The sequence below is a fragment of the Oryctolagus cuniculus genome, chromosome 1 (assembly GCF_964237555.1).
Source record: "Oryctolagus cuniculus chromosome 1, mOryCun1.1, whole genome shotgun sequence".
NCBI lineage: Eukaryota > Metazoa > Chordata > Mammalia > Lagomorpha > Leporidae > Oryctolagus > Oryctolagus cuniculus.
Window position 1 is genome coordinate 231,834,236 of NC_091432.1, and position 26,972 is coordinate 231,861,207.

General features: G+C 52.9%; 1 protein-coding gene across 11 annotated transcripts in view; it reads left to right on the plus strand.

The window, feature by feature from the left end:
• Window positions 1–26,972, plus strand: part of SPTAN1 (spectrin alpha, non-erythrocytic 1) — a 67,121-nt gene that overhangs the window by 14,523 nt on the left and 25,626 nt on the right. For 7 of the 11 annotated variants that reach the window (XM_070057570.1, XM_070057571.1, XM_070057588.1 and 4 more), the window contains exons 4-25: window positions 2,872–3,012; window positions 3,334–3,480; window positions 6,453–6,586; window positions 6,743–6,887; window positions 6,965–7,119; window positions 8,026–8,161; window positions 10,878–10,979; window positions 11,901–12,038; window positions 12,561–12,671; window positions 13,539–13,616; window positions 13,757–13,912; window positions 14,095–14,299; window positions 14,707–14,888; window positions 15,224–15,467; window positions 15,663–15,785; window positions 16,520–16,737; window positions 17,387–17,479; window positions 18,434–18,568; window positions 19,944–20,092; window positions 21,209–21,268; window positions 22,387–22,585; window positions 26,584–26,688. In XM_070057570.1, coding sequence (XP_069913671.1) covers window positions 2,872–3,012; window positions 3,334–3,480; window positions 6,453–6,586; window positions 6,743–6,887; window positions 6,965–7,119; window positions 8,026–8,161; window positions 10,878–10,979; window positions 11,901–12,038; window positions 12,561–12,671; window positions 13,539–13,616; window positions 13,757–13,912; window positions 14,095–14,299; window positions 14,707–14,888; window positions 15,224–15,467; window positions 15,663–15,785; window positions 16,520–16,737; window positions 17,387–17,479; window positions 18,434–18,568; window positions 19,944–20,092; window positions 21,209–21,268; window positions 22,387–22,585; window positions 26,584–26,688 — 3,156 coding nt within the window. The remainder of the gene's footprint in view (window positions 1–2,871; window positions 3,013–3,333; window positions 3,481–6,452; window positions 6,587–6,742; window positions 6,888–6,964; window positions 7,120–8,025; window positions 8,162–10,877; window positions 10,980–11,900; window positions 12,039–12,560; window positions 12,672–13,538; window positions 13,617–13,756; window positions 13,913–14,094; window positions 14,300–14,706; window positions 14,889–15,223; window positions 15,468–15,662; window positions 15,786–16,519; window positions 16,738–17,386; window positions 17,480–18,433; window positions 18,569–19,943; window positions 20,093–21,208; window positions 21,269–22,386; window positions 22,586–26,583; window positions 26,689–26,972) is intronic. The other 4 variants (XM_070057583.1, XM_070057612.1, XM_070057619.1 and 1 more) reach the window with 1 other exon arrangement.

The window sequence follows — 26,972 nt, forward strand, 5'->3', positions numbered from 1 at the left end:
GTTCAGCATGAAGTATTTGTACAGTCAGTGAGGACATCAGTGTTCTTTTTATAGATTATACTCTGAGTGAGATCCCATAAAATACACGTGTAGATGGGCTTCAGATGGGAGAGCCTGTTAGTGCCCTCTGGGGTTGGGATGCAAAGGTAGGAGCCGTTGCAGCACTGAACGGAAGTCGTCTCAGTGCGGAGGGCTGAGTCTCGGTGGCTTGCCCTCAGAGCTGGTGACAGGGTTCTGGGCGGCCAGCCAGTTCGAGGCTGTGCTCCGAGAAATGACTCGTGGTGCCTCTGTTCCATGGTGGTGGCGAGAGGCAGGAGTCCTCGCTCACTCTGGCCCAGCTTGCGTTGGTGCCGGTACGTTGGAGTGGAGCAGCGGTTGGTCTTTCTCTGCTTTGTTTCCCGTTTCCAGTCCCAAGGTGCTGAGGGAGAGCAACACCCTTATGACGAGGTGTGCACACGAGTTTCTCACGACTGGACTCTCTCTTTACTAGACCTTGTGTCTGGCTGTGTGTTTGGTTTGGTTCTTTGTCATCTAAAGGCCATTGCACTAGGACCCAGGCTTGTCTAGTCCTTGTCACGTCGCAGCAGTCCTGGAAGCCGTGTTCTTGAGCCTCAGCTGGAGGGTGGGGAGTGACCCTGCCCTCGTCGCCCTTCGCAGTCTCCATGCCCTCTGTGACTGTCGGTTGCCCCACATTTGCCCTGCTGATCTCAGTCTCATCGTGAAGACCTGCCATTAGCTCTGGGCTTATGACTAATAATTATTAACTATGACTACTAATAATTGCCAGTCAAAAAATGGATTCCGAATGCCATATGACCAGCTGTTTATACATTCAGCTTATTTGGGCAATATAATATATATTTCTGTAATTAAATGCAAATATTTATCTGCCCATTTTCCCATTATTTTGTAGAGTGTCTTGCAGTAAATGAAATCAGTACGCCTGTTCTTTCCTTGATAGAAGTTGTTTTCCCAGAGTACATGGGGTTGCTGCCTAGTGGTGTAAGCAGGTCCCAGATGGTGAACCCGAGGACTGGGTCACGGGCTGGGTCCAGTGAGTGACCTGGCAGGAGGGGAGACCCCACCGCTGACCTTGTTCATGTCGGAGTGCCCTCTGTCCTGTTAGAGAGCTAATTAAAGCAACAGTGAAAGTGCTGTGCACTGTTTGCCGAGTCGCTGTTTGGCTCTGGAGAGTTTGCTGATCTCGAATGTTTGTAGTAAGCTGGCAAGGTGGCCCTGCCCTCCATGTGATAGCAGTGCAGAAACAGGGGCTCAGTCTGGGGAACTTTCCAGGTCACCCCTCTCTGAGGCATGGCAGGCTGCTCCTTCCTCTCCAGTCCCATTTATTGGCTTAATTTTCATTCCCGTCTTCTTGCCTCAGTTTTTCCACAGCTGCTTCTCTGAAAGCTCCTGTCCCTGTTGAGACGTCAGACCAGGCTTTCCTGTCCGCCACCCCGCCCGCATGGGGTGTGTGGGTGACACACCTGCCTCCCTGCCCACTCACTTTCTCAGACCGTAGGAAGCCTGTGAAACCGGACTCTGCCTAACCTGTAGTCTGCAAGATCAGATACAGCACCAGTGGGAAGGTTGTTTAGTCCTGGAATCAGCCTTGCCCTAGTTCCTGAGTGTGTGAAAACGAAGTTTGTGCGAGGTTTCTCTCGAGTCTCCTGTGGCCGGGAGCTCTTGACTTTCACGCCCACAGTTCCGGTAGTGATCCTGGCTCGGGAGCTTAGTCGGCCACATAGCTCAGCACTTCAGTTTGGCAGGAAGCCGTAGCACAGAGGAGGGCGGGTGGGTGGGAGGCCTTGTCTGTGTCCGTTATAACCTGTGTGTCACTGGTTTAGACTTTCACACCGTACCGGACGGCGTGGCGCCCCATAGTCACGGCCACCCACATCGGGTCCCACATCCGAGTAGGTGGAGCACCGACTTGTGTGGTTGTCTTTCCGCCTTGCCTTGCAGTGCCTCTCGCTTTCTCCTCCGTGGAGGCTCGCGCTGGTCCCAGCAGCGCGCACGTGAAGGGTGTGACGTTGATTTCCCTACCGCTTTCTCCTTTCCAGGGAAACACACACCCTGGTTTCCAAGGGAATCCACCCGTGTTGACTGTCTCCCTGGCTTCCACGTTTATCTTGCTGGGAGTGGCCTGTCAATGATGGGTGGATCCCAGACTTCTCTCCTGTTGGTTTTCTTCTGTCTCTCAGCGTTTTCACAAGCTCCCAGGATCTCGGGTGGGTGTCATCACGGCACTGAGGTTGGATTGGCCACCGGATTGATTGTCACTCCCCCCACTTCCTGACAAGTCCTTACTGTGCCTGTGCGGTGAGCACCTGAAGATGCTGGGAGCTGAGTATGTTTGGCCTTGTGGCTGCCACTTGTGGAGTTTGAAATAAGCCTCGTGAAATGTTATACCACGAGCTGCATTTTTCCATCAAAATCCCAGAACTTCTGCCGAGAATAATTTTTGGAATAATTTCAGGACGTCCATCCTTTCCACGTTTATGCTGAGGTTTTCCTGTTGTGCCTCGTCATCTCTGCAGTCATGTCTGGGAGGCATCTTTGTGTTTCTGCTTGCCTCTGTGGCTTCCGAGTGTGCCCTTCAGTTACTTCTCAGTTCCCGTGTTAATTCCTCACTTCCCTTCCCTAGCTCCAGCCTAGGAATCCCACTTTAATTATTTAATAGTTTTCCTAAAGTGAAGTAGAATAAACCTTCCTATGAAAGGTCGGTTGTTGTTGAAAACACACCAAGCCACTCTGAAGGGTGCGCTTCCACCCCATTCCGTGAAGCGGTAGGTAAGCTGTCGGACCGTGCGGAGGAGCGCGATCCCGGAGCGCCGCTTGTAGTCTGACGGGAGGTCTGCTTTTTACCCGCAGACGCGTTTGCAGGAGCTGCACCGCCAGTGGGACTTACTTCTGGAGAAGATGCGGGAGAAGGGGGTGAAGCTGCTGCAGGCCCAGAAGCTGGTGCAGTATCTGCGCGAGTGCGAGGACGTGATGGACTGGATCAACGACAAGGTGCGCCTGGGGCGGGAGCGTTTGCCACGCCCTTCCCAGTGCGGGGAGAGGCCCCTCCAGGATCTGCAGCTGAGAGGCGCGTGGGTGGGGGCGGGGAGTTGCTGTCGCCTGCTGGGTCTGTTCTGCTCCATGACTCTGAAACCAGAGTCTGAGGCAGGAGTGCTGTGAGCTCAGCCTCTTCACTGTGGGAGGAGCCCACGCGCCCTGCGTCCATTGACGCTAACATGGCCCCATTTCCAGTCTGTGTGTTTCCTGGTAGGTTTCTGGGAGCCTCTGCCCCCAGGCTGGCTGCTGACACTGCTTTGTTGTGGCCCTGTGTAGGAAGCAATTGTGACTTCCGAGGAGCTAGGCCAGGACCTGGAGCACGTGGAAGTCCTACAAAAGAAATTCGAAGAGTTTCAAACAGATATGGCTGCTCACGAAGAAAGAGTTAATGAAGTGAACCAGTTTGCTGCCAAACTCGTTCAGGTAAACAGCCGAGAGCTGTGTGCTGCTCACGCACGATCACGTTGACTCTCCAGTGTATTCTGACGGCGATTTTGGTTACTGGCTTCCCAATTTCTGAGAGCACGTTTTTGTAAGCACACACACCTGAGACTGTCGTTGAGGTCTGAGGAAGGCCAGTGCTGATCACTCCTCGTGAGAGCATGCTTTCAACTTGCAGGAAGGGCAGAGTTCATGTGGTCTGTTTCCTCCACCGGTTTTCGGGTGGAGCCAGAGGAAGCTTTTATTGGGCTGTGGAAGCTGGGTCTCAAGGTTTCTCAGACGAGGGTGTGGCGGCAGCTGCTTGCTTGGCTTTGGCAGACACCCATGGGGCCGGCCTGCTCCTCCCTTCCCTTTTGACTTGAAGCTTCCTTGGACTCTGTTGGGAGCCGGGGGAACCCTGTATTCACTGGGCTCTTCCCCTGGCAGGCAGCTCTGGAGCCCATTAGGTGGGGAGCGACATCCCTTCCCCAGCACCTGTGTGTGCTGTTCCCTGAGCGGCTCCCTTATCCTCTCCTTCCACTGCGAAGTTCAGGGTGCTCCGGACACGTCAACAAATGGGAATTCTAGGGAGATTGGACTCGGGAGGTATGGGTTTCACATTTGTCGATCTGCTTCAGGCCTGGTAAGTGTTCCCTTTCTCTGATGAGTGATTAAGAGGAAGGACAGCCAGTGTCCCTCAGAAGACCTCAGCCTTCCACAGTGACGGGTGTGCCTCCGCACATGCTGGGCCATCCCAGGGCTGTGCGTGAGGGGAGCAGGCAGGCCAAGCCCCCGGGCTCACAGACAGATGGTGCTGGACCCTTGAATTACATCACCTCTTTACCTTACATACGTATTTTTAAAGATTTATTTATCTATTTGAAACGCAGAGTTAAAAAGGGAAAGACAGAAATCTTCCATCCACTGGTTCACTCCCCAAATGGCTACAGTTTCCAGGGCTGGGCCAGAGGGAAGCCAGGAGCCTGGAGCCATACTGGTCTCCCACGTGGGTAGTGGACCATCATGCACTGCTTTCCCAGACACAGCAGCGTAAGCTAGACTGGAAGCAGAGCAGCCAGGGCTTGAACCAGTGCTCCCGTAGAGGATGCTGGTGTCGCAGCACAGCCCATCCCACCGTGCCACAGTATCAGCCATCCTTTATATGTTTTTTGTTGTTGTGTTAAGATTTGTTTTATTTAAAAGGCAGGATTACAGAGAGAGGGAGATACAGAGAGAGATCTCCCATCTGCTGGTTCACTCCCCCCATGTCTGGAATGGCTTGGGCAGGGCCAGGCCAAAGCCAGGTGCCTAAAACGCTGTCTAGGTCTCCCATGTAGGTACAGGGGCCCAAGTACTTGGGCCATCTTCTGCTGCTTTCCCAGGCACATTAACAAGGAACTGGAAGTGGAGTAGCCAGGACTCAAACTGGTACCAGCTTAACTCACTGTGCCACAACGCCAGCCCTAGTTGTTATTTTTAATGGAATCAAAACAAAAATACCAAAATGTGGCTGATGCAGAAGGATATTTTTATTTTTAAATTTTAAAATTCTATATATCTTTTATTTATCTATTTATTTATTTTTGGACAGGTAGAGTTATATACAGTGAGAGAGAGAAGAGACAGAGAGAAAGGTCTTCCTTTTCTGTTGGTTCACCCCCCAAAATGGCTGCTACAGCCGGTGCACTGCGCCAGTCCAAAGCCAGAAGCCAGGTGCTTCCTCCTGGTCTCCCATGCAGGTGCAGTGCCCAAGCACTTGGGCCATCCTCCACTGCCTTCACGGACCACAGCAGAGAGCTGGACTGGAAGAGGAGCAACCAGGACAGAATCCAGCGCCCCAACTGGGACTAGAACCTGGGGTGCTGGTGCCGCAGGCTGAGGATTAGCCTAGTAAGCCGCGATGCCGGCCAAAATTCTATTTATATGGAATTCAATTCTATTTATCTATATGGAATTCTGTGTATCTATAGATCCTCTACCCACTGGTTCATTCCCAGATGCCCACAAACAGCTAACCCTGGGCCAGCTAACCCAGGTACATGGTGCTACATCCAAGTCTCTCATGGGCAGCAAGGACCCGGATACTTCACCCATCAGTGCTGCCTCCCAGGGTGCGCCTGGCAGGAAACTGATTCAGAAGCAGAGAAGTGGGGCCGGCACTGTGGTGTAGTGGGTAAAGCCGCCACCTGCAGTGCCCTCATCCCATATGGGCTCTGGTTCAAGTCTTAGCTGTTTTACTTCCAGTCCAGCTCTCTGCCATGACCTGGGAAAGCAGTAGAAGATGGCCTAAGTCCTTGGGCCTCTGTACTCGCGTGGAAGACCAGGAAGAAGCTCCTGGCTGCAGGCTTTGGATTGGCCCAGCTCTGGCCATTGGTGGCCATCTGGGGAGTGAACTAGTGGATGGAAGACCTCTCTTTTTGACTCTCTGTAACTCTGCCTTTCAAATAAATAAATAATTAATATTAAAAAAAGGAGGAGCCGGGTTCTAGCCAGGCACTCCCAATATTGGCTACAAGCATCCCAAACGACATTTCAACTGCTGTGCCAAACACCCACCATGGAGCAGGAGACTCAGAAATGTTTCAAGTCTAGAGCAGGAGCAAACCCGTCAGCCCCGAAGCCTCGTGAACTCGGCAGTGCCCGGTTCCTGAGCAGGTGGGTAAGGCAGTCACGGGGTTGCAGCCCAGGTGTTTGTTAACATAAAGGTGTTTGTTACTGATGCGCAGAACCACTGTCCACACTAGCACCCTACCCTGAGGGACAGGCAGTGGATCTCCTCTTCTACGTGAGAAGTAGAAGCTCTTCCGAGTTGCAGTTCATTGAGTTTCAAACACAAGACCAGTATTTCTTCTGCTGGGATTTTCTTCGGCTTGATGAAGATTTGCTCGGATACCCGGAGGAGCCACCCCCAGTGTAGCAGTGGGAGGAGCCTGAGGCTGTAGACCCCACCCTGTCTTCTGCTCTGCCTTGTTTAGGAGCAGCACCCTGAGGAGGAGCTGATCAAGACTAAGCAGGATGAGGTGAACGCGGCCTGGCAGCGGCTCAAGGGGCTGGCTCTTCAGAGACAGGGGAAGCTGCTCGGGGCAGCCGAGGTCCAGCGCTTCAACAGGTACTGAGCCCGAGTGGGTGCCTTTCTGCCGGGCAGGGCTCGGTAATGGTGTGCGTGGCGTGTATGTGGGGTGGCAGGGCAGACTGGGTCTTGGCCCCGTGTAGTACTCACTGTTCCCTGCACGGTCATGCTGCTAACGGGTGCCCTGTTCTGTAGGGATGTGGATGAGACTATCAGTTGGATTAAGGAAAAGGAGCAGTTAATGGCCTCTGACGATTTTGGGCGAGATCTGGCAAGTGTTCAGGCTCTGCTTCGGAAGCACGAGGGCCTGGAGAGAGATCTTGCCGCCCTAGAGGACAAGGTGGGTCTTGAAGGCTGCTAATCCTACAGGCGGTTCCCCCGGGTCAGGAGAGGAGCTCTGACAGGGTGTGTTTCTAGGTCAAAGCCCTGTGTGCCGAGGCTGACCGCCTGCAGCAGTCCCACCCTCTGAGTGCCACCCAGATCCAGGTGAAGCGGGAAGAGCTGATCACCAACTGGGAGCAGATCCGCACTCTGGCAGCGGAAAGACACGCGCGACTCAACGACTCGTACAGGTGGAGACCCTGCCCCGTGCTTCCCAGCCGCTGTCGCTGACTTCTGCAGAGAGCAGGGGCGGGCGGGGCTGAGGGTACCCACCAGGTAGAGCCCACCTGCCTAGACAGTGCCATCGCTTCTCCTTCACTGTGTTTGGCTGGAGACGGCAGCTTTAAAGTGCATGACGTGCGTGTAGTCTACAGCTTCTTTAGCCTGTATCACTGCAGAGTGCCCGGGCACGGAAACGTGTCCCTGCAGCTCTCTGGGCGTCCTGTGGCATAGCCTGGTAGCGAGTAAACAGGGACTGGAGAGCAAAATCATGCTTCGTCCCCGCCAGGGGTTGAACCCAGGAATCAGTAGAGAATCTGGGATGAGATTGGGGCGTTATAGTGAGGGAGAGAACTCAAGTGTTTTGGTTTTTTGAAGGTTTATTTACTTATTTGAAAGGCAGGGTTGTAGAGAGAGATCTCCCATTTGCTGGTTCACTCCCTGGATGGCCACAGTGGCCAGGGCTGGGCCAAGCTGAAGCCAGGAAGCAGGACCTGCTTCTGGCTCTCCTATGTGAGTGTCAGGGGCCCAAGCACTTGGACCATCTTCCATTGCTTTCCAGGTCATTAGCAGGGAGCTGCATTAGAAGTGGAGCAGCTGGGACTTGAACCGGCGCCCATTTGGGGTGGTGGCGTCCCAGGTGGCAGCTTAACCTGCTGTGGCATAATGCCAGTGCTGGAACCTGAGTCCTGAAGGATGATTTCAGCTCTCTCTCTCGCTCTCCTTTTCATTCTGCACTGAGCAGAGTGTGTATTTCCCAGACGAGAGTTGGTATGGTTTTTCAGAATTGGGAGAACATGGAAGAGCCGTGGGGAGGCCGTTTGCGCCCTGGGACCTGCACTGGAGACGTCTGGGGGTTGACCTGTGCTTCTCCCTAGGCTCCAGCGCTTCCTTGCCGACTTCCGGGACCTCACCAGCTGGGTGACTGAGATGAAAGCCCTCATCAACGCAGACGAGCTTGCCAACGACGTGGCCGGGGCCGAAGCCCTTCTAGACAGGCACCAGGAGCACAAGGTAGTGTGCAGGGCCTGCCAGAAGTGAGGCCGTTAGCCTAAACGTGAGCATGTCGCTGAGTGGTGAGGACCGAGTGGGAGTTGTCAGCACGGTATCCACAGGTGGCTGTCCCCGTAAGGATTGTTGGGCTTGTCTCTGGAGACCTGCTCTACCTGCTCTGATCGAGAGCTGACTGGATCCATTGTCAGATTACCTGGGACCTACAGAAGCAGAGAGGCTGGTTCTAGTCGGGTACAGCTGCACAACTTCACATACCCCTGTGCCATCTGAAAAAATGTCTTTGTTAAGCCAGATTTCATGGTTGGTTTGAATAAGTCTAAGTGTGTTTTTCTGGTATTTCCCCGAAGTATGTTCCATGGGAAACGAGTTATGTGAGCTGTAATAGGTATTATCTTGAAAGGGAAGCAGTTTTTGTTTTTTTTTTTTTTAAGATTTATTTATTGAGGCCGGCACCACAGCTCACTTGGCTAATCCTCTGCCTGCGGCGCTGGCACCCCGGGTTCTAGTCCCGGTTGGGGCGCCGGATTTTGTCCCGGTTGCTCCTCTTCCAGTCTAGCTTTCTGTTGTGGCCCGGGAAGGCAGTGGAGGATGGCCCAAGTGCTTGGGCCCTGCACCCCATGGGAGACCAGGAGGAAGCCCCTGGCTCCTGGCTTCGGAGCATGCTGGCCGTAGCAGCTACTTGGGGGGTGAACCAATGGAAAAGGAAGACCTTTCTCTCTCTCTTCTCTCTCTCACTGTATATAACTCTACCTGTCCAAAAAAGAAAAAAATGATTTATTTATTGAAGGAGTTACAGTGGGTGAGAGAAAAGGAGATACAGAGATCTTCCATCCACTGGTTCACTTCCCAAATGACAACAACAAACCATGCTGGGCCAGGCCAAAGCCAGGAGCTTCATCTGAGTCTCCTACATGGGTGCAGGGCCCAAGCACGTGGGCCATCCTCTGCTGCCTTCCCAGGCGCATTAGCAGGGAGCTGGATGGGAAGTGGAGTGGCCAGGACCCAAAGCAACCCATATGGCATGCTGGTGCTGCAGGCCAAGGCTTTAACCCACAGAGCCACAGTGCCAGCCCCAGAATGGAAGTTCTTTAAGCAAGCTTGGGAAGCACTGCTACATAGGATTTTTTTTTTTTTTTAAGATTTATTTTATTTATTTGAAAGACAGAGTTACAGAGAGAGGTTGAGACAGAGAGAGAGAGAAGTCTTCCATCCGCTGGTTCACTCCCCCAGATGGCTGCAATGACTGGAGCTGCGCCGATCCAAAGCCAGGAACTTCCTCTCGGTCTCCCACGTGGGTTCAGGGGCCCAAGGACTTGGGCCATCTTCCACTGCTTTCCCAGGCCATAGCAGAGAGCTGGATCGGAAGTGGAGCAGCTGGGACTAGAACCTGCGCTTATATGGGATGCCGGCGCTTCAGGCCAGGGCTTTAACCCGCTGTGCCACAGTGCTGGCCCCTAAATAGCATCTTTAAAATTGTTACTCTGAAGCCGGCGCCGTGGCTCAATAGGCTAATCCTCCACCTTGCGGCGCTGGCACACCGGGTTCTAGTCCCGGTTGGGGCGCCGGATTCTGTCCCGGTTGCCCCTCTTCCAGGCCAGCTCTCTGCTGTGGCCAGGGAGTGCAGTGGAGGATGGCCCAGGTGCTTGGGCCCTGCACCCCATGGGAGACCAGGAAAAGCACCTGGCTCCTGGCTCCTGCCATCGGATCAGCGCGGTGCGCCGGCTGCAGCGGCGGCCATTGGAGGGTGAACCAACGGCAAAGGAAGACCTTTCTCTCTCTGTCTCTCTCTCTCACTGTTCACTCTGCCTGTCAAAAAAAAAAAAAAAAAAAATTGTTACTCTGAAGCCCTCTGAGAGAGTCTAAGGCTCTGTTAGCAAATCAGTGTACAAAAGTCAAACATTGTCCCTGTGTGCTAGCAACAGAAGCTGAGTTTTGAAAATACTGCTTATAATCACAGCAGAAAATGTAGGGTACTTGGGAATAAATGTAACAAAAGTTACTCACATTTGTGGAGAAAGTGATAAACTGTTGAAAGACATGCCAGGAAACTGAGACAGTGACTGAGCTGGCGTGCAGCTGGCGTGCCCTGTTGTATAAATTCTCCCCAGGATATCCATGAGGGCATGTCCAGAAGTTCATGGGAAAACTACTTTGCTTTCAAAATTTTTTGCACCAAGATAAACTTATCTTTTAATTCTACTTTTCCATGAACTTCTTGGATTATTCTCATATGTTCAGTGCCAGTCAAAAGCCCAGTGTGTGTGTGTGTGTGTGTGTGTGTGTGTGTGTGTGTGTTTGTGTGTGTTTGTAGATAAGCGAATTCTAAAATTGACTTGGAAGAAAAATGGTCAAAAGTAGCGGAGGTAATTTTGAAGATTTCAGTGGAGCCTGGGGAGGGACCCACCCTGTCCGGGGCTATTAGAAAGTTAACCTGCACCAGGGGACAAATAGACCAGTGGAGGAGACGAGCCAGCTCGGCCAAGTGAGTGGGCGGAAACTCGGTGAATGGCGAGTGGCACACAGCTCCCGCGCAGTCGACTTCTCGACTTCTCGGTAAGCGGTGCACGCTGACGACCCAGACTGCTCTGGGGGAGCCTGGCCAGGCCTGTCGTCTTCTTCATTCAGGAGGTGATGGTCTGACTGCAGTGACTGGGAAAGTCCACCACTTGCTCTCTGAGCAGCTGCCGGCTGTAACTCGAACTTTGCCTCCCTGCAGGGTGAGATCGATGCTCACGAAGATAGCTTTAAATCTGCAGATGAGTCCGGACAGGCATTGCTTGCTGCTGGCCATTATGCCTCGGATGAAGTGAGGGAGAAGGTAAGAGGAGAACAGGAGCTCCAGGGAGGACACGAGCTTCTTACCGCACGTCCGACAGCTGTTACCGCCCCGTAGAGGACCCGTAGTGGAGCTGTCCTGCACCAGTAGATAGCAAAAGAGGCAACAGATCCTTATAAAGCGATAATATAGGTATAAAATTTCCTGAGGAACATTAGGTACATACACGAGAGCCCTCCCTTACCTGCAGTTTTGCCTCCCATGATTCCAGTCACCTGTAGTCAACCACGGTCTAACAATATTGATGGAAAATTTAGAAATAATTCATGTTTTCAATAGCCTTGATTACAGTGCATTATAATTTGTTATTTATTATTGTTGTTAAACTCTTACTATGCTGAATTTGCTGGATTTACACATGTGAAGGAGAGAAAACCATGGAGTTCAGTGCTTTGCTCCCAGTCATCCATGAAACAAACGTCCTTACAGCTTAGGGAGACTACAGTGTACATTTCTCTTTTAATAAACAGGAGAAGAGATGTTGCGAAGACATTGTTACCAGTAGCTCCAAGCCTCAGCTCTGTCCTGGGCCTTCGTGGGTCTAAGGTGTTTCATGAAGCACCCCTTGATTGAGTTTAAACGGCTGTTTCACTCACTTCACATCCATGCACTTTGCTTTGACCTATGCATTTACTTAGCATTTTTACCTGAAACAGTTGTAATCACGTGCCAACAAGCTACCACTTGGTTCAGTAGAACAGGGCCTGCCTGCTTGTGTTTGGTGCACACGCAAGGTGTTTCATGTATTTCTTGTGACCTGATTTCCACATACAGCTGAATGTAGCTCATCCCCTTTCACACATCAGAAAAAGGCCTGAGGTTAGCGCTAGGATCAGAAATTGTAGGGCAGCCTTTGCATCCGGCGAAGGCCTCAGGACTAACGCTGGCTCCCCTCCTTCCCAGCTGACTGTCCTCTCGGAGGAGAGAACCGCCCTGCTGGAGCTGTGGGAGCTGCGCCGGCAGCAGTATGAGCAGTGCATGGACCTGCAGCTCTTCTACCGCGACACCGAGCAGGTGGACAACTGGATGAGCAAACAAGAGGTGAGCCGCGAGCAGGAGCCCGGCCTCTTCACTGAGCGGGAAGCCCGAGCTCTGTCCACGTCTCAGGTGGTCAGGGTGTTTGTTTGAGGAACTTGGCCTCATTTCAGTCCTGAATCAAGTGAGGAGAGGACTTGGCCACCCTCTGTCCCTGTGCAGAAAACAGGGCCCTCAGGAAAGGGCCCCAGAGTTTGAGGTTAGTGTGATGGGCATTTCCTTCCCTCCCTCCCTCCCTCCCTCCCCTTTTTCACTAAAGTTTTGTGTTTTAGAATTTAGTGTTATGGATAATCTAATTCTCGTAGGAACTACAAAAGCTATTTGTAAAAAGTATTAGTGGAACAAGGAGTTCATGATGATGCCAGATTGACGTTCAGTGACTCTGCAAGGACTTCAGACTTGGCGGCAGAGCTCAGAAGTTACTCACCTCTTTCTTTTTGTGTGTTGGCCAGAATACCCTTTGCTTTCAAGTCTTAGGTGATTAGAGGGCTAGGGCATCGCTGTGAACACTGTGTGTCCTCTTGCAAGGCGTTCCTGCTGAATGAAGACTTGGGCGATTCCCTGGACAGCGTGGAGGCCCTTCTGAAGAAGCACGAAGACTTCGAGAAATCCCTCAGCGCCCAGGAGGAGAAGATTACAGTAAGGCCCCTGTCAGAGCCTCCGCCGATCCTTAGAGGACACCAGAGGCCTCTTTTTCTTTCTTTCTTTCTTTCTTTCTTTCTTTCTTTCTTTCTTTCTTTCTTTCTTTCTTTCTTTCTTTCTTTTTTTTTTTTTTTAGCTTTATTTATTTATTTGAAAGAGTTAGAAGGAGAGGCAGAGAGAGAGAGGTCTTCCATCCACTGGTTCACTCCCCAGATGGCCGCAGTGGCTGGAGCTGGGCCAGTCTGAAGCCAGGAGCCAGGAGCTTCCTCTGGGTCTCCCACACAGCTCTAGGGGACCAAGGACTTGGGCCATTCTTTGCTGCTTTCCCAGGCCACAGCAGAGAGCTGGATTGGAAGTGGAGCACCTGGGATACAAACCGGCGCTCATATGGGACACCGGCACCACAGGTGGTGGCTTTGCCCGCTGCGCCACAGCGCCAGCCCCCAGAGGTCTCTTTTTCTAAAGCATCTCTGAACAGATTGTTGGAGGATCTGTGTCCCGAGCACTTAAAATCGCAGGTGATGATACGCCGTCTTGTTGGAGACAAAGCGATGAAATACCTGCTGGGTGGCAACCTGGCAGCTGAGGAATTAGGAGTAATTCAGTTAGGCTCTGCATCTGACCCCTGTCAGACACCAGGTCGCTGCTGTTATCTGCATTCTTGAGTGGAGCTAGCACGGTCTTGCTGTATCTGGCTACTAACACCAAGCACAAGTTACAGGAGAAGATGTCACCAGCCTTGACGCTCGCCTCGACCTGTGCTGACTTCACAGTGTTCTGTCCCTGAGCAGCCGTGGCCTCTCCCTTGAGATGAAGGTAGGGAGTCGTGTGCTTACCAGTGAGAAACTGTGTCTTCCTCTCTAGGCTTTAGATGAGTTTGCAACCAAGCTGATTCAGAACAACCACTATGCAATGGAAGACGTGGCCACCCGCCGCGATGCTGTAAGTGTCCAGGCTCTGTGTGTGCCTCCCTGTCTGCACGTGAATATCCCCTCTACGACAGATAATGCAGTGGAATCCCGTGAGCTGGACATCTTGTTGGGCGTGAGGACTGGAGACTCACGGGAATCCTTGTCTTCCAGCTACTGAGCCGCCGAAATGCCCTTCACGAGCGAGCCATGTACCGCCGCGCCCAGCTGGCCGATTCCTTCCACCTGCAGCAGTTCTTCCGTGATTCTGACGAGCTCAAGAGCTGGGTCAACGAGAAGATGAAAACGGCCACGGATGAAGCGTATAAGGTAAGGCGCTGTGGCACTGCTGTGCAGCACTGGTCAGCCAGCCAAGCGCAGCTCCCACAGAGGCAGTGCCCAAAGAGCGCCCAGTCTAACGTCCACTGACGTGCATTGCGCGTGAAGAGGAGTACGGAGGTAACGTGGCAGCGCAGGTTTAAGGTCGGCTCCCTTCTTTCCTTTGTCGGCAGGACCCATCCAACCTGCAGGGCAAAGTTCAGAAGCATCAGGCCTTTGAAGCTGAGCTCTCAGCAAACCAGAGCCGCATCGATGCCCTGGAGAAAGCCGGGCGAAAGCTGATTGACGTCGACCACTACGCCAAGGATGAAGTTGCAGCTCGCATGAATGAGGTCATCAGCTTGTGGAAGAAGCTGCTGGAGGCCACCGAGCTGAAAGGTGGGGACAGCGTGACGCTGCATTGTGCCGGCCTTTCCCTCTCGTGCAGGGTTTGAGGGACACACCCCACCCCGCCAGGCAGGGTGTGGGGGACTGCTTGCTGTGTAGGAGCTGGCCTGGGTTCTTGTCGCTTTGCTGGCTTGGTCCGTGTGGTCGAGCACGTGAGGTTGACAGGGGAGTCTGAGAAGGAAACAGTTGGGCTCCACTGTGAGCCAAGGGCACGAGTGCTTCTCACGGCCTGTCTCCTGACGTCTGGAAGGCTTTCCCAGACAGCTTCCGATTTACCCTGTAGGAAGTAGGACAGAGGTCACAGAGTGTGCTTTCATCATCTCTGTAATACAAGTGAAGCGCTGTTGGTGCCAGCGTCGTGTTAACCAGCAGGAACTGGAACTTCCCTCCCTGGACAGGAATAAAGCTTCGCGAAGCTAACCAGCAGCAGCAGTTCAACCGCAACGTGGAGGATATCGAGCTGTGGCTGTATGAAGTGGAAGGTCACTTGGCGTCCGACGATTACGGCAAAGATCTTACTAATGTCCAGAACCTCCAGAAGAAGCACGCCCTGCTGGAGGCCGACGTGGCCGCGCACCAGGTAGCCTGCGCCTTGGGGGCTGGACGCAGGAGTGGCGGGACTTTGAAGACCAGGCTAGTCTGGGGAGGGATGCGGTGTGCTGGCTTTCCTAGATGACTCGGGTGCTTCTGCTGCTCACATTAAGTAAGTGAAGTCTCACCTGATAGCCTCTGGGAGCCTGAAATGAGGAAGGAGACGGCAGCCAGACCCCCGTGGGGATGGCAGCAGGCCCATGTTAACTTTTTTGGAGATACCATAACCCCTTACCCAAAAGATCAACGTTAGCCTGAAAACGTCCAGAACATAGTGGCTCAACACCAGTCCAAACTCACGACTTTGTCCTGTGCTGTTGGCAGGATCGAATTGACGGCATCACCATCCAGGCCCGCCAGTTCCAGGATGCTGGCCACTTTGATGCTGACAATATCAAGAAAAAGCAGGAAGCCCTCGTGGCTCGCTATGAGGCTCTCAAGGAACCCATGGTTGCCCGAAAGCAGAAGCTGGCCGATTCCCTGCGCTTGCAGCAGCTCTTCCGTGACGTGGAGGATGAGGAGACGTGGATTCGAGAGAAGGAACCCATTGCTGCATCCACCAACAGAGGTCAGTCTGCCTGCACCAGGTGGGGATCAAGCCAAGGAAGGGCCGTGCGGTATTGGCATGGAGGGGACGCACGTCGGAATAACAGGGTCAGGTTTAAATTATTGCCCTGGTGCCGTAGGGGTAGTGAAGAGTTACAGGTTGGTGCTGACCTCTCTCTTCGTGGCTGGGTAACGAGGGAGTGTTTCCTGCTTCCAGGCAAGGATTTGATTGGAGTCCAGAATCTGCTGAAGAAGCACCAGGCCCTACAAGCAGAAATCGCCGGACACGAGCCCCGCATCAAAGCAGTCACGCAGAAGGGCAGCGCCATGGTGGAGGAAGGTGAGTGGGGTCGTCTCCGGACACGGCTGGTTTTGCTCTGTGTGTCCCCGCCCTTGGATGTGGGCACGGCTTCCTGGGCTAAGGGGCTGGGATCCACCTCTCTCTTACTGTGTCACCCGGACGGGGCCTCACGTTTTCTGAGCCTGGATTTCCTGCATTCACAACACCTCCTCCTGATGAAGTTGTGAGGATCACATGAGCTGCGTAGGTGGAGCGGCTGGTGGAGGCCTGCGTGCGTGTCGCAGTAACTGAACCGCGGGGCGCCGGCTTCACTCTGTCTATGATGTATCAGGATGCCTACTGTGGCGTCTGCTTCTTAGAGTCTAGAAAGATCTACAAAAGGAGTTGGAAAGGGCCTGGCCCGCCGGTCACAGCAGTGAACGTGCCAAGAACACACAGAGGCTGCTTCTGATCCCTCTGTGACTGTCCGTCCTCAGTTCCCCTGCCTGGAGTGGCCACTGTGGCACACTGAGTCCTGGCTGCTCCTCACCTCCAGCCCAGCTCCCGCTAATGCACCTGGGAGGCAGAGGTGATGGCCCAAGTACTTGGGTTCCTGCCACCTGTGGCTGGCGTTCCCAGTCCTGGTTTTGGCTCAGCCTCATTGCAGTTGTTTCGGGCATTTGGGAGGCGAACCAGTGAATGGAAGATCAGTCTATCTATCTTTCTCTCCTGCCTCTCTGGCATTCTACCCTTGGAATAAATAAATGGTTAAAAGAATTCCCATTGCCTTGCAGGCCATTTTGCGGCAGAAGATGTGAAGGCCAAGCTTAACGAGCTGAACCAGAAGTGGGAGGCGCTGAAGGCCAAAGCCTCCCAGCGGCGGCAGGACCTGGAGGACTCACTGCAGGCCCAGCAGTACTTTGCGGACGCCAACGAAGCCGAGTCCTGGATGCGGGAGAAGGAGCCCATTGTGGGCAGCACGGACTACGGGAAGGACGAGGACTCTGCCGAGGTGCCGTGAGCCCAGAGCACAGGCGGGGAGAGCGGGTGGTGTGGGACGTCGGCATCGCAGTGCCCGTGTCTGGAGGCGTTTGGAAATCTGTTCTGTACCTGCGGAGGGCGATTACCTGCCACCCGCATTGGCCTTTCCTGTGTCTTTGTCCTCTGCACCACACACATACGTGCAGTACAGACACACCAGCGTGCACAGGAGCACAGCACTCACGCCTGCGTCTGCTGATCGTCTGTTCTCTGACCCTGACTCAGACAGGCCTGGGTCTAGTCTCCAGACCTGCCTCTCTGCCTGCTGGTCTTCACAAACCAGAGGGAGCTGAATATTAACATGAGCTGCACACGATTCTCCCCAAACCTGGGAGAACTGCACACCCTTTGAAGAGGGAGGTGGTGGGAAATGACCCAGCCCAGAATGCGGAAGGGGAAGGGCGGTCTGGTAGCCAGCTCTCACTGAGCTGCTGATGCCCTGGTTCTTAAGCTGGAGGGTGGCGGCTTCGCGACGTTCCTGTGTGTCCAGATGTGTCCAGATGTGTAACGAGGGAGAGAGTGTCGCGCAGGAGAAGACAGGCTCCGGGGAGGGGCATGCTGGGAGGCAGCCGAGGCCGGAGATGGCTGGGCGGCCGCTGCAGCTGTGGCTTCACTTCCAGGCCCTACTGAAGAAGCACGAAGCCCTGATGTCTGACCTCAGCGCCTACGGCAGCAGCATCCAGGCTTTGCGGGAGCAGGCTCAGTCTTGCCGGGTAAGTGTCTGGTTTCAGGTCACTTGTGGCGGGGTGGACAGCGCGGGGACAGGGAGAGATGAGGCCAGACACTGCCAGCAGGTATTATGGTCTCAGCAGCATTCTTTTTTTTTTTTTAAGAATTATTTTATTTATTTTGAAAGAGTTAGAGAAGTCGTCCATCTTCTGATTCATTCCCCAAATGGCTGCAACAGCCCAGGATTGGGCCAGACCAAAGCCAGGAGCTTCTTTTAGGTCTCCCGCATGGGTGCAGGGTCCCAAGGACTTGGGACATCCTCCACTTCTTTCCCAGGTTCATTAGCAGGGAGCTGGATGGGAAGTGGAGCAGCCTGGGTCCCGAACCAGCACCCATATGGGATGCCAGCACTGCAGGCAGAGGCTTAACCTACACCACAGCACCGTCTCCAAGATTTATTTATTATTATTTATTTGAAAGAAGGAGTAACGGAGAGGGAGAGACAGATCTTCCATTTTTTGATTTACTCCCAAAATGGCCACAATGACCTCAGTTGAGCTGGGCCAAAGCCAGGAGCCTGGACGTCCATGTCAGTCTGCCACATGGGTGACAAGGGTCCAAGTACTTGGGCCATCTTCTGCTTTCCCAGGCACATCAGCAAGGAGCTGGATGGGAAGAGGAGTTGCTGGAACTTGAACCAGCGCCCGTACAGGATGCCAGTTTTGCAGGGAAAAGATTCTTAACCAGCTGCACCACAGTGCTAGCGCCACAGGCACATTCTTGTGACTTTACTGTTAACTCCTGTGAGGCACAGGCTTCCAGACAGTTTAAAAAGAGAGTGTTAAAAGATCCGAGACCACTACAACTCCTGCTTTGGTGAAGAGTGGTCTTCAGTGTGCATGTGGTTAGTTTGGGGCTGCTGTTAGAGCCGAGTGTCGGTGTTCCTGTGCCACACCGTGGGCGTCCTCTGACCCGCCTTGCTTGTCTCGGTTTTTCAGCAACAAGTTGCCCCCATGGATGATGAGACCGGCAAGGAGCTGGTCCTGGCTCTTTATGACTATCAGGAGAAGAGTCCTCGAGAAGTGACCATGAAGAAGGGGGATATTCTCACTCTGCTCAACAGCACCAACAAGGCAAGCATGGAAATTGGCTGTGTTCCCATCACAGCACCACCGTGTTTGCTCAGTGGGTGTCTGTGGGCGGTCTTGTCTCCCTGAAATGAGGCTGGCTGGAACTGGAAGCAGTGAGGGCCTCCTGTGGGTCACCCCCTTCAGATGCTCTTACCTATTCTTCCTGTGGCTGTCTCTGAGCTGCTGTTGGGCAAGTAGTGCAGAGTGGCAGTCTCCAGGGCGACCTTTCCCACGACTGGACAGGGGACAGGTGCCGATGGACCCCTCTCCCTTTAGCCGCAGTCTACCTCTAACTCGTATGTCTTGGTGGTTAATCTGGACTGCAGGCTGTGTCATCGCCCCACAGGCCCGCAAGCCTTGTCTTCCCCAGGCTAAGTTCTGCCTGGTTTATCTTACCACCTTTCTGCCTTGACATATTCTGGTTTGGTAGTGGCCTTGCGAAGAGGCCCACCATCTTCCGTGTGTTACCTGACTAACCCTGAGCGATCCTGCCTCTTCTGTCTTAAGACATTGCCAGGAACTCACCCTCATCAGATAGCTTGAGACAACCGGTGATTCCCAGCTTTTTGTTGACTGACTGACAGCCATGCCAGCCTCTGCTGTAACCCTGGTTCATACAAGAGCAGTGTTGTCCAGCAGCACTTCGTGTGATGGTGGGAATAGTGTGTCTGTGCTGCCACTTGGGCAGCCACCAGCCATATGTGACAGTTACTTAAAACACGACTAGTGCAACTGAGTTCCTAATTGAGTCTGCTTCCATCCTGCTGAAAGGTAGCACTGTGGCCGGTGGCTGCCCTGCTGGACAGCAGTTGGGGTCAGCAAAGAGAAGGCCAGCATGCCCGGCAAACGGCACTGCTGCCGCTTTTGCGGCCCTCTCCATGCCTGGTTGGGCAGCAAGAGAGCCTTGTACAATGTGACTTAAAAAAAAAAAAAAGTATATTTATTAACTTGGGAGGCAGGCACGCAGACAGAACTCCCAGTCAGTATGGTTCATTCCACAATGAAGGCATTCCACAGTTCCTGCATAGCTTGAGCAAGCCTGACCGAAACCAGGGTCCAGGAGCTCAGTCCAGGTCTCTCCTACAAGTGGTAGGGACCCAACTGCTTGAACCATTGCCTGCTGCCTCCCAGAGTGTGCATTAGCAAGAAGCTGCGATCAGAAGCAGAGCCAGAACTTGAAACCGGGCCCCGGGGTGCGGGACACAGGTGTCCCACGCGGCAGCTCGACTGTTGGGGCAGATGCTCCTCACAGGTAGTGTTACTGTCACTGGCCTCTTAACATGAGTAGCAGTCTGTCTTGTGCATGTAATACACACAGGCACGCAGGCCTCTCTTGGGTAAGGAATTTGCTTTCAGTTATGTTCCTACTGTTTCTCAGGACTGGTGGAAAGTGGAAGTGAATGACCGTCAGGGTTTTGTGCCCGCCGCGTACGTGAAGAAGTTGGACCCCGCGCAGTCAGCCTCCCGGGAGAACCTTCTGGAAGAGCAAGGCAGCATAGCGCTGCGGCAGGAGCAGATTGACAATCAGTAAGGACCATGCGGTCGTGCCAAGGGCCGGCTGGCACTGGGGCTCCGTCGGTGTCTGTGGCGGAAGTGTGGGCAGTGTCCTGTGGCTTCTGGAGCCCGGCCACACTCTCCCTGCTGTCCCCACGTCCCTTGTATTTCACAGACCTCCCTGTGTGTGCCACAAGTCCCTGACTGGTGGTCCTGTTCCTGTGTGTTGTTTTCTTCCCTAGTTCCTAAGTTTCTCTCCCCTAACGGCATCGTCCCGAACCCTGGCGTCCTAACCTTTCTGTCCGTGCTCAGGTGCTTGGTGCCGTCCGATCTGCAGAGGTTCCACGTGCCTGCAGCTCCGCTGGGAACGCTGTGTCCCCAGCGGCTGTGTGTGATGAAATGGAAGTTACTGTTCCCAAGTGGCCCTGTCCACTTCCGTATGCCAAGCCCTTGTGGTACCTGTGTCCCTCCTTCAGGGCGCATCTTTCCGCACTTAAATGAAATCAACAGTTGTGGACATTTAGGAAATATTCAGAAAAGACATTCCCACTGGGGTCGAGAGTAACAGCTCTTCTGACCCTGATGGGGGCAGGGTTATTTGTTTCTGTTGAGCCAGCACAGGTTTGAGTGTGGCTTCTTATTGTGGCCTAGGTCACACATGTGAGGATAGTTCAAAAAGTTCCTAGAAAATGGAGCTAAAAGATACGTTTACCTTGGAGCAAAAATTCTGAAGTCAGTACTCATTTTCTGTGAACTTTTTGAAGACCCGCATAGGAGCACAAAAACAGTAGACTGCCTGTGTGGCTGAATCACCTGTTAGCGCTCAGTACAGTTTCTTTCTAGGTTCGTTTGTTCCCTGGCCTTGCTTTGTGAAATTGCCAGCGTTTCCAGTACAGGAAAGCCTGCCTTAAGTACGGCAGACTTGTCAGGAAGGTGAAGGTGAACTAACCCTCTAATTCAACTCGGCTGCTGTTTCTTACTGAGATTCCCGTCAAGGCCTGGACTGCTTCTAAGAGCCTTTGAGCGACTCCTTCATTTTCCCCACTCGAAGCATCCGCCATCGCGGCACCGGTTGGAGCTGCTGCTCTTCGTCCCTGTGGATTAACCCCACTAATGTGTGCGTGCTTTTGCTGTACCCCTTCTGTGCAGGACGCGCGTTACTAAGGAGGCCGGCAGTGTATCTCTGCGTATGAAACAGGTGGAAGAACTGTGAGTAGGCGGAGAGCCTTGCTGAGCACCCATGTCCGCTGCTGCCCCGGCCACGCTCCCTCTGCCGCTCTCTTGAAGGCCCTTGCTCATCCAGACGTGAGGTGGCGGCAGGAACCGCGTGTGCAGCTTTCACTCACAGGGAAGAGGTTTTGGTGGAGCTGTGTCAGTCAGTGGTGCTTTTCCTTGGCTGCCTCTGTGCACAGCCGTGTGTTCAGAGTGGTGCTGGTTTGCTTCCTGTTAGTTTTGTGGTGGGGAAGTGCCGTCCGCGTGCACCTGAGAGCCGGTCCACAGCGCTGCCTGTCGGGAGAAGAAAGGCCTCTCACAGTGTGCTCTGATTCTCCGTAACCGACTGCTGGCTTAGCTGTTCGGGAAGCTCAGATTTGGCGGTTATTCTAGACTTTTTTAAATCTTTTAACTTTAATTCTGATCAAGTTCATTGTTGTCATATCTCCAAATATATTAGGAGTTTGACCTTTTGTATTTTACTTCCCACGAGTTATACTGTTTTGATTCTTCCTAAAAAAATCTTCCAGAAATGGAATAGTACAGGTATCCTGTACTCTGATTTTCCTTCTGAACTTGACAAAACTTCCTGAGAAAGGTTTCACTTTGTAAGTGACCTGCCAATCGGGAGATACAGACATGCTGTATCAGACTGTTTTAACCCTCAGTGAACCTGTCCCCCGACACACATACCTGGGGGCTGCTCAGAGAATGAGCCAAAGGAGGGAAAAAGTGCTGTGCGTGCATTGTGCCCAGCGAGTTCATCTCATCTCTCAGCTGTAGTCGCATGAACCCTGTGTCGCCATGCTGAACGCTTGGTTGCCGCCATTTGTGGTTGTGATGCTGTGAGCGCAAACTTGGCCTGGGGATGAGTGTACCTGGCTGGCACAGCCAGCTGTGAGCAACGAGGCGCGTGCTGCCCCTGACGCTGTAGTGTGGGTCCCTGGGATCGTCATCTTCATGTGTGTCCTGGCCCTCTCACTAGGGCATCATCATTGCACACTCACACCTTGGATCCACACCGCAGAGATGCCTAGTGGTTTGCCTTTCTGTTAGTGTCTGCAGGCAGCTAACCGCCTTCCTTGCCCTCTTGTCACCCTCTTGACGTGCGTCAGGTATCACTCGCTGTTGGAACTGGGAGAGAAGCGCAAAGGCATGTTGGAGAAGAGCTGCAAGAAGTTCATGTTGTTCCGTGAAGCCAACGAACTCCAGCAGTGGATCAACGAGAAGGAGGCTGCTCTGACCAGCGAGGAGGTCGGCGCGGACCTGGAGCAGGTCGAGGTGCTGCAGAAGAAGTTTGACGACTTCCAGAAGGTACAGGAGGCCTCACGGCTGTGCTGAAAGCTTGTTTCGATGTGGTTCTTGTGCCTTTTGCCTGCAGGATACTGGGATGAAAATTCCGCAGGTTACTTCCCACCGTCCTTGTGGGCGGCCTCTGCTGCTGTCCCCCTCGGTGGACTTCAGTTGAATGTTCTCGGATGAGTTTAGTTGCAAGGAAAGAAATTCTGTTTTTCCTACATGTTTTAAGAATTTTTCTTTTTTTAAAAAAGATTTATTTACTTATTTGACAGTCAGAGTTACACAGAGAGAGGAGAGGCGGGGAGGGGGGGAGGTCTCCCATCTACTGGTTCACTCCCCAATTGGCCACAACGGCTGGAGCTGTGCCGATCTGAAGCCAGGAGCCAGGAGCTTCTTCTGTGTCTCTCGTGTGGGTGCTTTCCCAGGCAATAGTAGAGAACTGGATTGGAAGTGGAGCAGCTGGGACTCAGAACCGGCACCCATATGGGATGCTGGCGCTTCAGGCCAGGGCATTAACCCACTGCGCCACAGCGCCGGCCCCAAGAACTTTCCTAAACCCAAGATAAAAAAGGTGTAAAAGGATTCCTTTTTGAACTGGGTATGCTTTGCCTAACATGCAGTCAAGCCCAGGGTGCTCGGCAGTGTGTAGCCGTCACCTTGGCCATTGCCATCACCCGTGACTCCACAGCCCCAGGCGGCAGCTAATCTACTCTGCCGTCTGGATTGAGCTGTTCCGGACTCTGATATAAGTGGAATCACACATGACTGGCCTATTTGAAATAATGCAATACATTTTCTTTGTGTGTGTGTGTGAAGATTTTATTTATTTACTTCAGAGGTAGAGTTACAGACAGTGAGAGGGGGAGAGAGAGGGAGAGGGAAGTCTTCCATCTGCTGGTTCACTCCCCAACTGGCCACAGTGGCTGGAGCTGCGCCACTGCAAAGCCAGGAGCTTCTTCCGGGTCTCCCACGTCGGTGCAGGGTCCAAGAACTTGGGCCATCTTCCACTGCTTTCTCAGGCCACAGCAGAGAGCTGGATGGGAAGAGGAGCAGCCGGGACTTGGGCATCCATACGGGATGCCGGCACTGCAGATGGTGGATTAACCTGCTGCGCCACAGCGCCTACCCTGCAATACATTTTCAAGTTCTGTCCTTCCTGTGGTTTCCGTTAGAACTGCATTCCTTTTTTTTTTTTTTTTTTAAGATTTATTTATTTATTTGAAATTCAGAGTTACACAGAGAAGGAGAGGCAGAAAGAGAAAGACAGGTTGTCCATCTGCTGGTTCACTCCCCAATTAGCCACAATGGCTGGAACTGCGCCAGTCCAGAACCAGGAGTTTCTTCCGAGTCTTCCACGTGGGTGCAGGGGCCTAAGGACTTGGGCCGTCTTCTACTGCTTCCCCAGGCCACAGCAGAGAGCTGGATCGGAAGAGGAGTGGCAGGGACTCTAATCGGTGCCCATATGGGATGCCTGCACTGCAGGCAGTGGTTTTACCCGCTATGCCACAATGCCAGCCCCAAGTATTGCATTCCTTTGTATTGCTGAGTAATATGAGAAGACTTCAAAAAGTCTGTAGAAAAATTAAATTAAAAGGTAAGTTTTATTCTTCTACAGAAAATTTTGAAATATGCTTATAGGAGGGGTCGTCAACAAGTTAATGCATTTTTTTCATAGGACACATTTTTCTGTGGACTTTTTGAGGACCCCCAGAAACTTATCTTAAGACAATTCCATTTTTCCTTCTTTTGAGCAAAAGCTCCCATTTACTCCCCAGATCTCTGGGGCTGGGCCAGGGGCCTCTGCCAGGAGTTGAGAACTCAACCCGGGTCTCCCACATGCTGGCAGAACCCAGCACTTGAGCCGTCACAGCTGCCTCCCAGGGTTTACGTTGGCAGGAAACTGGAGCCACGTAGCAAGCCCAGGCACTCCAGTAGGGGATGCAGGGGCCTTTACCCAGCATCTTGTTATAATTACTGTTATTTCAAAGGTTTATTTATTTATTTGAAATTAGAGAGACAGAGAGGTCTTCCATTTGCTGACTCATGCCCCAAATGGCCACAATGGCTGGAGCTGGGCAGGTCTAAAGCCAGGAGCATCTTCCTCTGGGTCTCCCACATGTGTTCCAGGGGTCCAGGGACTTGGGCCATCTTCTGCTGCTTTCCCAGGCACATTAACAGGGAGCCGGATCAGAAGTGGAGCAGCTGAGACTCAAACCGGCACCCACATGGGATGCCAACACCTGCTACACCATAGCACCAACCCCTTTAACTGGCTGCTTAACCCACAAGGCCAAGCTGCCTGCCCCAATGAACTTTTTTTTTTTTTTTTTTTTTTGACAGGTAGAGTTATAGACAGTGATAGACAGAGAGAAAGGTCTTCCTTCTGTTGGTTCACTCCCCTAATGGCCGCTACGGCCGGCGCTGCGCTGATCCGAAGCCAGGAGCCAGATGCTTCCTCTGGGTCTCCCATGTGGGTGGCAGGGACCCAAGTACTTGGGCCATTATCTGCTGCTTTTCCCAGGCCATTAGCAGGGGGCTGGGTTGGAGGTAGAACAGCTGGGACGTGAATTGGCACCCACAAGAGATGATTGCTGTCCCAGATAGCAGCTTGTCCACTGCTCAGTGCTGGCCCCGCAACTGATTTAGGATGCATTTTTGTTTGAAAGTCAGAGAGAAATCTATCAGCTGATTCACTCCCCAAGTGGCCTCAATGGTCAGGGCTGAGTCAGGCTGAAGCTGGGAGCCAGGAGCTTCATCCAGCTCTGTCACTGGATGGCAGGGGCCCAAGCACTTGGGCCATCTTCTGCTGCTTTTTCCCTGGCCATTAGCAGGGAGCTGCATTGGAAGTGGAGAAGAAGGACTTGAACTAGCACCTATTAGGGATGCTGGCTTCACCGGTGGTAGTTTCACTGGCTAGGCCACAATGCCAGCTCTACTTGTAACCAATTAAAATAGCGGCGGCGGGGGTTGGGGGGCATTATCCTACGGCCGTGCATTAAAATTTCATCACATTGGGGCTGGCATTGTGGTGTGGCGGGTTGAGCCACCACCTGAGACACCTGCATCCCATATGGTTGCCAATTCATGTCCTGGCTGCTCCACTTCTGCTCCAGCTGCCTGCTGATGTACCTAGGAAGGCAGCATGGTACCTAGGAAGGTACCCATGTGGGAGACCCAGGTGAAGCTCCTGGTTCTCAGCCTCTGCCTGGCCCAGGCCTGGCTATTGTGGCCATTTGCAGGGGGAGAGGGGTAGGGGGTGAACCAACAGATGGAAGACATCTGTCTCTCCCTCTCCCTCTCCTCCATCTCCCTCTCCTTCTCTCTCTCTCTCTCTGCCCTTCAAATAAAACAATCTTTTGAAAAAAGTTCATCACATTTTAAAAACAGTATTTCTTTTTTATTTTTTTAAAATATATTTGTTTATTTGAAAGACAGAGTTACAGAGAGGCAGAGGCAGAGAGATTCTCCATCCTCTGGCTCACTCCCCAAATGGCCTCAACTGCTGGAGCTAGGCTGATCCAAAGCCAGGAGCCAGGAGCTTCCTCTGGGTCTCCTGTGGGGGTGCAGGGGCCCAAGGACCCAGACCATCTTTCACCACTTTACCAGGCACATTAGCAGGGAGCTGCATCAGGAGTAGCCAGGACTCGAACCAGCACCCGTGTGGGATTCCAGCACTGCAGGTGGTGGCTTTACCCGCTCCACATTGCCATTATTTCTTTCCTCCCACAATTTCTAAAAGTCTGTATTTGACAAGAATAATGAATTAATTATATATAGCAAAGTCAGCATGAGACCGTTCGCCGGACTCTCCTGTTGGCTTGCTGCTTCAGTAGTCAGTGAGACCTGGCTGTCAGGACTTTCCTGACCTAGACCGCTGTTGAGGATAGAAAAGCCCATCCCAAGTTCGCTGTGGAATGGGTCTTTCTAGGTTCAAGCCCGTGTCTGACTGCCTGTTGGTATCCTCTGCTTTGACTTGTGGATTTTCTTATGTCTGTATGGCTTGTGCTTTAAAGGATCTGAAGGCCAATGAGTCCCGGCTGAAGGACATTAACAAGGTGGCTGAAGACCTGGAGTCGGAGGGGCTGATGGCCGAGGAGGTGCAGGCTGTGCAGCAGCAGGTGGGTGTCTGCGTTGCCCGGGGGCTTCGCTGCCTTGAGGAAGCACCTTGGTCCCCTCCTTTGCCTTCTCGGCCCAGCAACAGCGTTTCCTAGTGGAGAACTGTAGCTCGGCCCCAGGTTGTTGAGGGCTCAGGGTGACCTAAGCCATTTCAACTCCTTTGGGCCAGTATCCCTCTACGTACCGTGGGGACTCCTGTCTCCTGCATGTGCCTGTTAAATATCAGAGTTCAGTGTTTGAACAGCCCCCAGTTAATGGTCATTTTATGAGTCCTTAACTGAGTGAG